The 13,230-nt window shown below is 42.3% G+C and overlaps 1 protein-coding gene across 2 annotated transcripts in view; it reads left to right on the top strand.

The window, feature by feature from the left end:
• The first annotated feature begins 7,386 nt into the window (after positions 1 to 7,386).
• FIGN (fidgetin, microtubule severing factor) overlaps positions 7,387 to 13,230 on the top strand; it is a 103,273-nt gene continuing 97,429 nt past the window's right edge. Inside the window, exons 1-2 of one of the 2 annotated variants that reach the window (XM_064514859.1) lie at positions 7,387 to 7,703; positions 8,471 to 8,640. In XM_064514859.1, the coding sequence (XP_064370929.1) occupies positions 8,616 to 8,640 (25 nt within the window). In that variant the 5' untranslated portion in view covers positions 7,387 to 7,703; positions 8,471 to 8,615. The remainder of the gene's footprint in view (positions 7,704 to 8,470; positions 8,641 to 13,230) is intronic. The other variant, XM_064514860.1, reaches the window with a different exon arrangement.

Here is a 13,230-nt window from a genome sequence, read left to right as displayed (position 1 = left end):
ATCCAGCAAACCACTTAAGTGTGTGCTTAACTTTAGGCATTCAGGTCCCATTTACTTTAATGGGATTACTCACGTGCTCAAAATTAAGCACATACTTAAGTGCTGTGTTGACTGCAGCCAATGCTGTGTATTTAACAAATTCGAACCTTTCAGGAAGTTAGAAAAAAAGTACAAGTTAACAAGGTTTAGTTATTACATTACAGGCAGTGTGAAAGGATGGTTTCATTGACAGAACCAAAAATGACTGTATTAATTTAGTTTTTTAGCTTGTCTCCCAAGTGAGATGATATATTTCTTGCAGTGGAAGAATCTCATATGTAGAATAGCTGTGTTGCTCAGATTATCTAAATAGAGATGTTTGAATATTTTTTCCTTTTTTTCTTCAAAAGAGTAAGGTATACTTTTTTGATACACTGTTGCATTTGGATGTTGGAAAGGCATTTTATTTTGGATATCTAATTAAAGCTCATAAACATGACATTCCTAAAGATGAATCCCTAACTAGCGTAGGCAAAAATGTTTCACTTGAATGAAAAGCTTTAGAGAATGAAAAGCTTTAGAGATGACTGCACAGATAGATTGATAATGTTGTTGCATGACTTCAGTGCACCCACATCAACATCAAAGACAGTGTTCAAAACAGAAGGGGCAAAAATATTGTCCTAATTTTACTATAAAAGGAATTAGATTTTGTGAAGATCAATACCATGATGTAGAAGTATTACTTAGTGCAAGATGATTGTCCAAGAGTAAAGAAACCTTTACTCATCAAAAAAGGAAAATTTGGGGAAAAACCTGCTGTTAAAACAATAGTAAATAAATCCCTGTGTGTTTTTTATCAGACGTGCAAGTCCTATATTCTATTAGGCAAACCCTTTTCTATGCATATGTGTGATTTTGAGCAATTTCAAAACTGCATATAAATATGTGCACTGTTCTGATAAATAGTTTTTCTCTTCTTTGATCCCAAATACATTGGTTTTTATGGTAAATGAGAGATTTTAGAATGTGCATTTGTAGATGAGATACAAAATGTTTCTGAGAAGAACGTATAAGGTGCTTGGAAAAAAACAATGACATCGCCTGCAATTTTGTAATAATGCTATTGTTCAGCTTTCACCATTCCACTTCCCCTCCAAAACAGAGCGTTTTTACTTCCTAGGGACTGAATACATTAAGTTTATTGTAAATTACCTTTTTGTTATTGTTAATCGTTAATTGTTGCCACTAATAGTAGGATACTTAGAGTCAAGGTTAGCAGATACCTTTCATTATAAGAACCTGTTACCTGTTTTCAGTTGCTTATAACTTTGTCAAACATAAACCACTGGGCAGCAATTTTCATGCCAAATATCTGCCTTGGGCTATTTTTTCAAAACTTTCAGCAAATATGGTCAGCTGTTTCTCAGAATGCACTGAGGGAAAATCTGTTTTGCTCATGTTAAGAAATTTTTGAAATATTTTGTTGACTACTGGCTTGCAGTGGGACTCAGAGTTTGGGAAGGGAATATTCCTCTTTCACCATCCTATGAAGGTCTTCCTCAGTCGAGAGAAATTTGATCTCCTGCAAAATTGTTTGCATATTTCATTTGCCAGCTTCTTCAAAGAGTCCATCTGCAGTGGATGTATTCTTTCCTGGGGCTGACAGATCTGAGCAGGACTTGCTCTCAGATTTCTCTTTTCAATTGCCAGTGGTGCTAAACACAAAGAGAATAAAGGTGTCTATCAGTTGTTCTCGGCCTTCTTCCTCCAAATCACCACGCAATGTGGAACAAGCAGCAGCTGGACTGGAATGCAGAGGAGCGCGACCACTGAGGAAGGGAAAAGAACAAGCAAATGTGTTAGGGTACAAGAAAAGGGTACAAGTCGAAGGCAGAAACTGTCATAAAATGTAACAATGGTTTAGGACGAGGACTTATGAGTGAGATTGGTACTGGGAGGCAAATGGGAAAGACTGTGATTGAAATGTGGAATCAAGGATGGAATGAGAAAGATGCTGGGACCAAGACAAAGATAACACTTTAAGGGACAGAAGGAGTTGGAAACAGCGTGAAGAGAAATAATGGGTTTGTAACTGTGATTCCTGAGTCTTGCCATTGTCGTTGTCAAATACTTCTGAAACCTACTGGCTCATGTGGGTACCTCATATTCCTCTAATGGCTATTTCAAATGAGGAGAACAACTTACTGTTCTATTTGCTAAGGCAAATGGCAGGAATTAGTGTGGTTCTTATCCAGTTAATGAACAAAACGGTGAAAATTAAAGACAGAAAAGCCTAAAAACATTCAACTCCTTCCGCATAGTTCTCCAAGAGGGACTTTCTGTTTTAAAGTGTGCTTTTTTAAAAAAACCTGAGAAATTGTGATAAAAATGCATTTACTACCAAAGTAGAAATATTAAGCACTCAAAATTCAAGAAATGTGAGAAGGCATAAGGTCTTGTCAGACGTTTATGTGACAAACATCTATATACTGTTCTGTTTTACAGGGCACTCACTAAATGAGTATTTTTGTTGGATATTGTGTGGAGTTTCTCCTCTAGAACTAAAATGGAAGATGGAAGTGACTTCAGAGACCAAGAGTTTTGTGGTGGCAAAAGCATCAAATATTCAGTAAGGTTGTAGAGAATGACCAACAAAGGGCCTGGCTAGAAATCTCAGTGAAATTGAGGGGACCCAGGCTGAATTCCATGGAAGGAGAAAAAAATGAACAAAGGAACAAAGATATTGGAAACATTATCTCCTTTGAAACCCCAGAACCTATCCCAAAATGGTTACAGCTTGTCAGAATTACCTGTTTTTATGTCAGCACAGCACAGATGCAGAAAGTGCCTCTACAGACAGGTATGCTCTATGAATAGCTTTTACCTTCTGACATGGTCAGGAATTGCATTTAATGCGATGGCCAATGGCCAAGTGATGTTTTGTGGTATTACTAGGCGGTACGGAGGTATATGCTAACATCCTCTCTGGCAGGCAGACTCTATCTGTTCCTAGCTTAGCCGTTGACCTAGGGCTTGGTCATGTTTGCTGCTTCAGTCAAACTGTGCAGAATAGCAGTATGGCTGGTAGGGAGGAATTCATCTCTTGCAATCTCCTGGGAAGAACCTGGAAGCTACATGTAGCATTTCATAAATATTTGTAATGTATTCTCTCTGTGTGTTTGACCATTGCCACATTGTTTGCTGTAGGACTCAATTAAGGCATTAATTCAAATAAATGTTAGTTGCCTGTATGCAAAGAAGACAATTACTTCTGATCACCCTATTTATCAATATTGTAAAGCCCGTGCAGGTGTCATTGTCTCTTGGAGTCTCAGCTCCAGCAAGCAGAGGCAGCCAGGTTGTACTCATGGTGACACACAAAAAGGTAGTGCTAAAAGGCCGTAAGCCTGATAGTTCTGGGCAACAGACTTAACTAAAAAGAGGCTGAGGTTTCTCTGACTGACCTATCTAGTCAGAGAAGTAAGAAGTAGCATTTTCCAGCTGGTGAGGTGGGCCATGAAGGTCTGTGCTGCCGCACACACCCTGGAGATGCCCCAATGCAGGTGATGGGGAGCCACCTCAGCTGTTCAGGGGAGATCCAGACAGCTGCAGCTGAAGTATCCGATTGGGGCTGGTCAAGCCCTTAAAAGGGTCATGCTCCTAACAAGGAAAAAAGTTGTTTGTGTATTCACCAACGACCTCCAAAAAAGAGCACTTGCAGGTCATTTTGTTGCAGTACATGCCAGTAGACAATTACAGCTGCTGTTGCCCCATGTGAGGTGCAAGAGTGGGAGAATGATGGGATTTCCCCAACGTGAAGGGAGCAAGGCAGGCAGAGGCCCTTCCCTGCCCTGCCCTTCCCTGGAGGGTCTGCATTGCCAGCGGCCACCAGGGGAGCAAACACGCTCCTGAACTGTCAGCTTTGAAAGAATACTGGCATTGTCTGCCGCTTTAAAAATGCGCTCTTATTCACAAATGAAATCCATGCACTTAATGTAAAGGCATCAAAGACTATTTAAAAGCACACCATTGTTTTCATTATCGCTCTTAAGAATCTTTGCAAGACAGACTAAGTAGTAAGTACAATGTCTGCATGCTTCCCATCAGCATCTCTGGGAGAACTGATGTATCGTAATCAGATGTCGCTGTTCTTTGTTTTCTGGGATTTTTGTTGTTTTGTTTTGACAAATCAAATAGTTTAAATGTTATTAATCTGGATTTGCTGAAAAGGTCTGTGAACCTTTCAAGGAGCCTGGTCTGAGTTTTGAGTTTGTAACAAAACCTGAAACCAGGCAAGTTTCATGTGGTTTTGAATTTCATTGTGAACGTTTCACCTAGATCTCGGAATAGGCTCAAAGCAACATTCCCAGTTTGTAAGTCTGTGAGAATTTCCTATTCAAAATGATCAGGACTATTTGGTGGCATTTTAAGCAAAGAGAGGAATTCATCCATGTGCAGAGGAGCTGAACAAGGCCTGCACTTCAACCTAATTCAGACCTCAAAATAAGGACTGAATATGGTATATGAGCTTTATGCTGACCTTCTGCATAGAGATGAATGTCAACCCACACAAACATTTATTGCATGGCTGTTGTTTGAACTCAGGCTATTTTAATGTGGCACAAGAAGCCTTAAGGGTAGAAAAATATAGGCGTATGAAATGAAAATACTAAGGTTAATGCAATGACAAGATTGATAAATATATTGTTCATTGGCCAGAAAGTTTCAAAAGCACTGGTGCTCATTTAATAATGTTGACACCCTATGCCTTAGGACAGTTGCTGTTATCTTCTTACAGCTGCAAGTCCTAGAGCTTTGAAATCATGTAAAAATTCATCTTTCTATTGCGGAAAAAAGTGTATAGTCTTCCTGGTTTTGCAAAAAAAGCTGGGAAAATGAACCCTGATGTCTAAAAAAGCAAAGACAGAAAGCATCATTGTTATGTTTAATGACATGATTTTTAAACCAATTTCATGACCTTGGGAGCATGACTTCTTATTTTCAGTGCTTGGTGCTGGCCACTGGCAGAGGTAATATGCTGCATTGCAGATTTAAAAATCAGACACTACTACGTATAATATGTGTTGTTTGGTCAAGTTAGTGAACACCAGAAGCTACTGATGCTCGCCTGAATTTGGAAGAGTTACCTGCTAGTGTTACGGCCGAAGTTTGCACTTAATACCCACTGGCCCTTGTAAAAGAGTTGATGGGTGGCTACGTACGCGGATAATGGGGTGTTCTAGACAAGAGGTCCATTTAAATTGGGAGGCCTTAACTGATGTTTATGAAACAGTGCTGAGGGCTGTGGTCGGCGAGATTCTCAGAGGAAAAAGGTGTCAAAGGAGCATATTGCAGACTGGACCACGTTGGATAGTGTGGTGGCATTTCTGGCCTGCGAGCTGTTCTGGGAGGCTGTCTAAAAGCCATTTCTATAGACCTCTGCTGCTATAGCTATGTTGGTCAGTGTGGTAGAGTTCTAAAAATAACTATATATCCCAATATTCAGTTAAACCATGTTTCCACTTACATGTTTTGTTTAAGTTTGGAGATAATGGAAAGCAAAACCAGTTTTGCTAGTATAAAAGGCATCTACTCTGGAATCATCTCCTTGCTTCAGTATACCTTGTTATTATACCAGCGGTGGTAATTATACCAACATCCCGAGCTGTGCAAGTAGGCTAGAAACATTTTCAATATCCTTAAGAAGCAGAAATTTGTCTAGCTGTGTTGCTGTGTCTTTCTATTTCCTAATCTCTAGGCACAGTGTTGTCCCCTGGGGGATTCTGGCCTCCCAAAAGAATCTTAAAACTGGTGAAATTCATTTGGGGTTGACTGAATCGCGTCATGGACCACCTCCGATCGGACAGGCCTTCCTGTACTCCGTTTTCCTCTTCCCTTACCCAGGAGGATAGCGACTGGCTGAGAAATCTCATTTCAGCTTCTGCTGGCAACTCCTAGGTTTTATCTAGGCCTGCTATATTACTGAAAAGGAAAACAGGCAGGAAACCGGCCTGTTCCCGTTCCTCCAGATGCCAGTCCCCTAGGACTGAACTCCTTTGCCTCCTCCAGAGCACATACTCCTACTGCATCTTCCTTTCTTACTAAGAAAATGTCATCCATCTCTTCCAGATCCAGGTCGGACAAACAGCCCTCCCAAGGCATCCTTCTCTTCTGCAGGACCAGGAGGAGAGAAAGTGAAACCCTAACCCCAAGCCCAGGAACAGCGTCCGGACAATGTGGCTTGCTTCCTGTTAGAAGGCAGAAATTCTCTGACAGCCCCTTCGGGTGTAAAACCAGGAATGTAGGTCTGTCACGCGGAAAGCCCTCTTCTCCCTCGTCTCCCTTTCTACGTCCCTGCATTGCTTTCTCTCTCGTCCCTGTTCCCAGCTGTGACCACAGCGAAGCGGCCTCGTACATGTGCGCGAGGGCGCGGGAAGGCCTGGCCAGCAGCGGCAGGCGCACGGTGCGTGCAAGCATCAGCCACGGAGGACTTTTCACGCAAGAGAGAGATGGAGAAAGGGCTGTTTGTGAGAGACAGCAAACGAGGGAGGGCCCAATTTCTGCTGTGTGGCCACTTTATGCCTTCTCTGCCAGCATAAAGAGGCTGTAAAGCCCGTCTAACAGCCCCCTGGGGAATTCCTCTTATGTAAGGGGAGTCCCCAGCAGCTGTGGGGCCGGGGTAGCTGGCTCCCTGCCATCCTGCAGCCGGAGCAGAGGCACTGGTGAAATGCTGGCAGAGGGAGGTGTGGCTGCCGGGGTCCCTCGGCCTCAGCCATTGCCGCTTATCACAAATGTCTCACAGAAACCGCGTGCAGCTGGGCTCATGTGGGCAATTACTGAAGCTGCGTAGGAGAAACGGGAAGACGGTGCAAGTCTTGGCCAGGCTCGCCGCCTCTCCGGCCGCGCCGTTCGGGCCTGGGATGAGTTAGCCCAAAGAGAGGCGCGTTTTAATTCCGGCCATTTTTCTCACTTCTGAGAAATCAGCGGTTCGTTACCCTCGACACCGGCCTCCCGCCGCCCAGCGAGGCGGCACCGCGCCGGCGGCCAGGGGCGCCCCGCTGCCCCGTCCCGGGCGGGGAGGCCGCGCTCGGCGGGAAGCGCCACCGCCGCCGCGGAGCCGGCGCTCGGCCGCCGCCAAGCGCGGCGGCGCAGCGAGCGCGCAGCCCCGGCCCGGCCGGCCCCGGCCCGCCGCTAGGCCCCGCCGCTGCCCGCGGCCGCCGCAGCGCCCGGGAGAGGCGGGGAGCCCCGGCGCGGCGCGGCGCGGCGCGGCGCGGCGGGCGGGCGGGCGGGCGCGGGGGCAGCGGCGGCGGGGAGCCCGCGCAGCGCGTCCCGCGGCCCCGCGCAGCGGCGGCGCGGCGCGGGCGCTCCGCCGCCCCCCGCGGGAAGCGGCGGCCGCGGCGCGCAGGGCCGCGGAGCGCCCCCGCCCCCCGCGCCTCTCCCCCTTTGAAAGCTGATCTTTGGCTCTGCGCGTGAAAGTGATTTGAATTTGGCTCGGCGGCGCTCTGCGCAGGCGTCCAGCTGCCAGCATGCTGGCTGCTCGCAAAGCAGCTGTTTTGGGTTTGAAATTCCAACATGGCAGAGGCTGCAGTCAGTCTTCCCTTCAAAAACTTGGAATGATTTCAAATCATAGGCACCTTCACTTAACCCGAGCCCCCATTCATCAGCAAACACGGCGGATCGATGCTGCTCTAACCTATCGGGTGCTCGTACCAAATCTGCAGGTAAGAGGATCTCTTTTCCAGTCTTCCTACCACCGCTTTAAATTTTATTTAATCTTAAAGCTCTCCAAGACAGCCATGTATTTTTTAATCGCCCGCTTGTGCCCGAAATGTTTTGTCTAATTCGCAGTCGCTTTTTGGTGTGAAATTCTCCGCTCTGCTTCCCTGATCGCAGTCTGGAAAGTACGGAGACACAATCGCGGTGCATGGTTTTTCCTCCCCGAGCATTGCCAACAATAGTAGGCAGATTAAGAGTTCGCGATTGCGAGCTCCCTCCCCTCCTCCTCCTCCTCCTAATTGGATTTATTTTTAAGTTGCATTAAAAATAATGAACTCTAGGTAACGCGGGGCTAGACTTGGAGGCAACTAACTTCTGAGGAAATAAGTGCAAATAACAATCTTGCAAAACAAAAGTTGGGTTTAAATTGCCGTGTCTCAGCCTGGGGTGGGGGGGGGGGGGCACACGAATGTGTCAGAGGAGCTGTTGCAGTAAAATGTAAGCACACATCGGCGTGGAGGGGGTACGGCGTGGTGGGCGTATTGTTGGCTCGGACCGGGGAGAAAGATGTATAATTTAATGGTATATACAACGCACTGATCCTATTACTGTCCTCCCCGGAGCTCCTGGTAGTTTCAATGGGAGTGAGTGGAATTGACATGGACTTGCATTCCTGGTCATGTGCTTTTTTTCCCCCCCTTTCTTTCTTCTCTTGTGATCTGAGATCCCCTTTTTGTTGATGTTGCTTTCCCACTTAATTATATGCATGTAGGTTAAATGAATACCTGACGAAAGGGCCCACGTTTCAAGGCAGTGACATTTGATAGCTGAGAGGAAAAGTGGCTTTAATGAAAAGCAACCTTTGGAATTCCTGCTTGTGAAAAATCCAATTCAGCTTTTTGTGCTGCCAGCAAGAAATGATCAGTAGCACCAGTGTTTATGGTATGTCCGTTTTGGGATCTACTTCCTTTGCATCTAAATAGCAAAGACAAATTTAAATAGCATGATAACGCACCGAGGACTCTGCATGCAAATATATTGTAATAAATACGGAATGTTTAATAGTAATTTTTCACTTGTGTGTGTGTGTGTGTGTATATATATGAGCATTTTTTTCTCTTGCTAACATTTGTTTATCATTGGTTACAGCGTTAGTTTTGTCCATTGTATTGATCTCAGTTGTAAAACCTAAAGTTGCATGTTACTAGCAGTGCACTATATACACCACTGAACTCCAGTGGTATGTAAATTAGTAAAACTCGGTGACTGGAGAAGGGGAAAACACGTAGCGATGGATATATACACCTACGTGTCTATATGCTCACACATGCATTCCTTAAAATGTATCTTTTCCTATTTCAAACTACTAATATTTGAGTATTTACTTGAACTCCAGCTGCTTTTCCCTCTCTCAGTTTTAGCATAATCATCTGCTAGAGGTTTTCACTGATGTGGGGGTGGGGTGGGGGAATGTTTTGCATGTAAACAAACAAAAATACTGTCGTGATCGACTGTTTAGTAAGTGGTATTTTATGCTCAGTTTACAAGTGTCTGGTTCCCACTGCTCTGTTCTCGACGTGTAACAGAATGAAATAATCAGGTGCTGAAACTGGCTTCATTTTAATGGTCACTCTTCAGCCCCCCACGCCGCCCCCTCCTCCAAAAAAAGTCAGATAAAATGGAGCATGGGGAATCTCGATAGTCTCCGTGTGGTGCGGTGGATGCACCTCTCGGTATTCAATTAGGGCTAAAGAACTAACAACAGAAGCGACTATTAATCTGTTTTGTGCAACCAAAAGGGGGGTATGTTCACTTTTAATAGCCTGTGGTAGCAACAAATAAGGATGGAGAGAGACCCTAGGAGTGAGTGAGTGTGTATGTGTGTGTGCGTGCGTGTGTTTGGGGTAAGGGGGAGGTCTGGCGTGTGTGGCTGATGATCTCTCGTAATAACATATCTGAATGCAAGAAAGATTGAGAGAGCGTTTGCACAATGTACGCTCCTATTCTGGCGTTGTAGGTGACTATATTGCTAAACGTATCCTGGGTGCTATACGATGGGAACGATCTGATTGCATTTTGCGTTTAGAACTTGTTGACTTTGAAGCAATCAATAAGGCAACTGTTTATTTTAGATGCACATAATTTGCCCTGAGAAATGTTTTAAGGAGGAGAGCGAGCGAGAGCGGAACATTTTTTTTTTTTTTTTTTCCCCCCTTCCTAGAGCTGTTGGAGTGAATGTGATTGCCAGATGGGAGATTTCCCTCTGTGATGTTAAAGCTGTAATATATATTCAGAGCAGATTGGACTGCTGCTTGTGATGAGGAGGATATTACATTTATAAATTTTAAATCGGGAATCGGACAGTATGCTGAGAGCTGAAATTGGATGGTGTGGACGTTTTGGACTGTTAAATGCGATTCCCAGATAATAATAATAATTATAGTAGCAATAATATATATCCGTATAATAAACACGGTGGTGTTAGGAAGCTGTATGTATCCTATGGCCCTTAAGTATATATTTGCAAATACAATTTCTCCTCTCTTTTCCCCTTTCCCGAAAATGTTAGGGATTGGAGGTGGCTGGGAGGGGGGGTTTAAAGCCCCCTGTTAAGAGAAATCAAGCATAATCAGGTTCCTGTTTGGGGAAAAGTTTTGCTGCATTCCTTGCTGCAGATGCCCCTCTTTCTGAGGTTTTGTTTTGCCCATGTATGTGGCCTGACAGTGCCACAATCCTGAAAGGCTGGAAAGTGGGAACTAGTCACACTCGAGCAGCTCTGCTGTTGCAAATTAAAAGTGTGTTGTGGTCAGGAAATGAAAGCTACAATGTCTCTTTTGAACAAGTCGTTTATCAAGAGAAACATCTATCAAGCAGTGACTTGTCACATTGATCCTCTAAAAGTTAGGTCCGAAGTGGAAGCTGCTTTGATGTTTTTGATCCCAAATTTATAAAATTGAAAAAGCTGGAGAGAGTAGGACTGATTTGCACTTAAAAATGACTCTGCTCTGGGCGTGACAAAATCATCAAGTGTCTGTGATACCGAGCTGGAAAACCAAGGAGGTATCCGATCTTCTGCCTCATTTTTATTTTCTGTTGAAAGTTTACCTTTGCTGCACATGCATCTGTTTTCATACTTTTTTCATACTTTTAAAGTAGGAAAACTCTGTCTGTGCCCGTGCGTTATTTCAGCAGGGATATTTTCTTTTCGGGAATACATCTGTTGCTTTCAAACTGAGCCTTTTTCTGTTGTTGTTTTTGTGATGGTATTTATAGAGTTCAGCTTGAGGAGGCACTTTCAGATTTTTCTTTTTTCTCTAATTTCAGCCTTGTTTCTCCTCCTGTATTTGTAATCTTTTTTTCACCTCTCCTACCCATAAAGCAAAGTTTCTTTTACTACCAAAGTAATGTTTATTGCAAGTGAGATGCATTTGGAGACATCTGTTTGCACAGCTTAAAACATGCTAAATGTCCTGTTAAGTGTGTCTTCCCCTTCTCATCCTCTTTTTGTTTCCATTTTTGACATGTGAACCATGCTTTTCATTCTCACCAGAAGCAATGTATTTCAAATTGAATAGAAAGTTGAAGTTTCAAGTAAAAAAGATCAATGCAAAGCCTAAACCAATCTTTTTCCTTACCTACTTTTATTTTCAACCATTTGAATTGTTTAGCAACTCTTTAAAAAGTTTTTCATTTTGCATGAAGTTTGTATTTGGATTGTCAAGGAATCTCTGAGATTAAAAGAAAGAAAGAGGTAGTTTTGGTGTTCTTTTCTTTTCCTTTTTTCTTTCCTTCCTCTTTTTGGTTAAGGTATGAGTGAAGTCTTAAAACAGGATGCTTTGACTTCTTTTCTCCACTGTCATAAATGAGACTAATACTGCTCATGGATACTTGATAGAGACCCATTTGCAAATAGGCAGCAAACAGAAGCGTGGTGGGAGTTTTGGTGAGTGTTATACTTGCTAATTAATCATGTTTGAAATGAAGGAATCATAGCATGGTAATAAAGGCTCATTGTTGTTTGATGTTTGTAACAGGATGTGACTCCTACATGAATCTGGTGGGTTTGGGGTTTTTGTTGTTAGTACCTTCAGTACAGGATCAAATTGTTTTTATTTATTGGAACATCTGTGAAAACATAGGGATGTCTGCTTCCCTGATTCTAGCAGGATTTTAGAAGTATGAAGGTTGTATTGTTATTAATATCTTCATCACACGATTCACAGTAAAAATGACAATCTTAAGTCATTAGCTGTTTTTGAATCTTTAAAAGACTTTTATGTTTAAGCAGAGTCAAAAATGTTTGTTTTTTTTCTTGATATAATATTAACTACTACTCTTTTTTTAATAATTGATTATTAAAATGGCACTTCATGAACTTCTGTGCCCTGCTTGCTTATGCATATACAGTAAGGGACAGTAGCTAAAAATATATTTCAGAATAGTTTGTATTCTAGCCCTTTAAAAATTAAACTGTAAAGACACATGGGCAGTGTTTCTATTTCCTTGTTTTGTTTTTTAATACGGATTTTATCAGATTTGTCATCTTTTGGCTTTATTTATCACCTTTCAATTAATAACAGTACTATATGTGATGGAGAAAGATGTTAATCTCTTTCAGACTGTAAAGCTTCGGTTTCAAAATTTAATTAATTAACTAAGGCTATTTTATGCTGCATGAAGAAGGTTCGAAATCTGCTTTTGTTTAGATGATCTCTTCCTTTCCTTTAAATATAAATCCTGGAGGAAAATGATTGTTTGGTTGCTGTCAATACATTTGTTCAATAAATGCATACAAGAAACATTGAATATAATGACTGATATACCTGTAGTCTTAATCATCAATTAATAGGCTTATCTGCTTGTTAGGAGTGGGTTTAATGGTACAGAATCAGCATGAGATCTGTGTATATGAAACATTTGTATGTTGTTTATGACAGAGTGCGTTTTGATCTAGCATTCCCAGATCTAATAATAGAAATATTTGGCTCTTTGCCCTCAATCAATATATCCCTTAAGAGAACAAACTTCATATAATACTTTCATAAAGTACCAGATGTATTGATACAGAGTTGATAAATTTAATTACTGGGATTTTACATTGATTCATTGATCTTAGGATTGGAGGAAATTGTTCTGCAGACATTTCTGAAGTATTGGAGAATATTGTGCATAAATAAAGCTTGATGAATTGATCAATCAGCACTTTTTTTCTCCTGAGTCATTGATAAAGAAAGGCATAAAAAAAACTATTAAAAGAATTTGGGATAAACCAATTAGAAAATTTCATTTGTTAGAGCAGATGAGAAGCAAAACACGATGCCTGTGGAAATAAGATCCACTTTGGAGTGGAATTGTGCATATTGGACTCCATCCTTAGCTGGTGTAAAATGGTTTAGCGTTAAAGAGCTACAGTGATTTACAGCTCCTAGAATCTGGCCCAGTGTGGCTTTTTTATGGATTTTTTTTTAGTACTGTTCTTTGGCTCATTGGAAGCTGTTTAAAATCAGATATTATGGCTACCAAAATATATGG

This window comes from Dromaius novaehollandiae, chromosome 7 (genome assembly GCF_036370855.1).
Source record: "Dromaius novaehollandiae isolate bDroNov1 chromosome 7, bDroNov1.hap1, whole genome shotgun sequence".
NCBI classification, from domain to species: domain Eukaryota; kingdom Metazoa; phylum Chordata; class Aves; order Casuariiformes; family Dromaiidae; genus Dromaius; species Dromaius novaehollandiae.
Note: the sequence above shows the minus strand (reverse complement) of the source record. Positions and strands in the feature narration are given on the sequence as shown.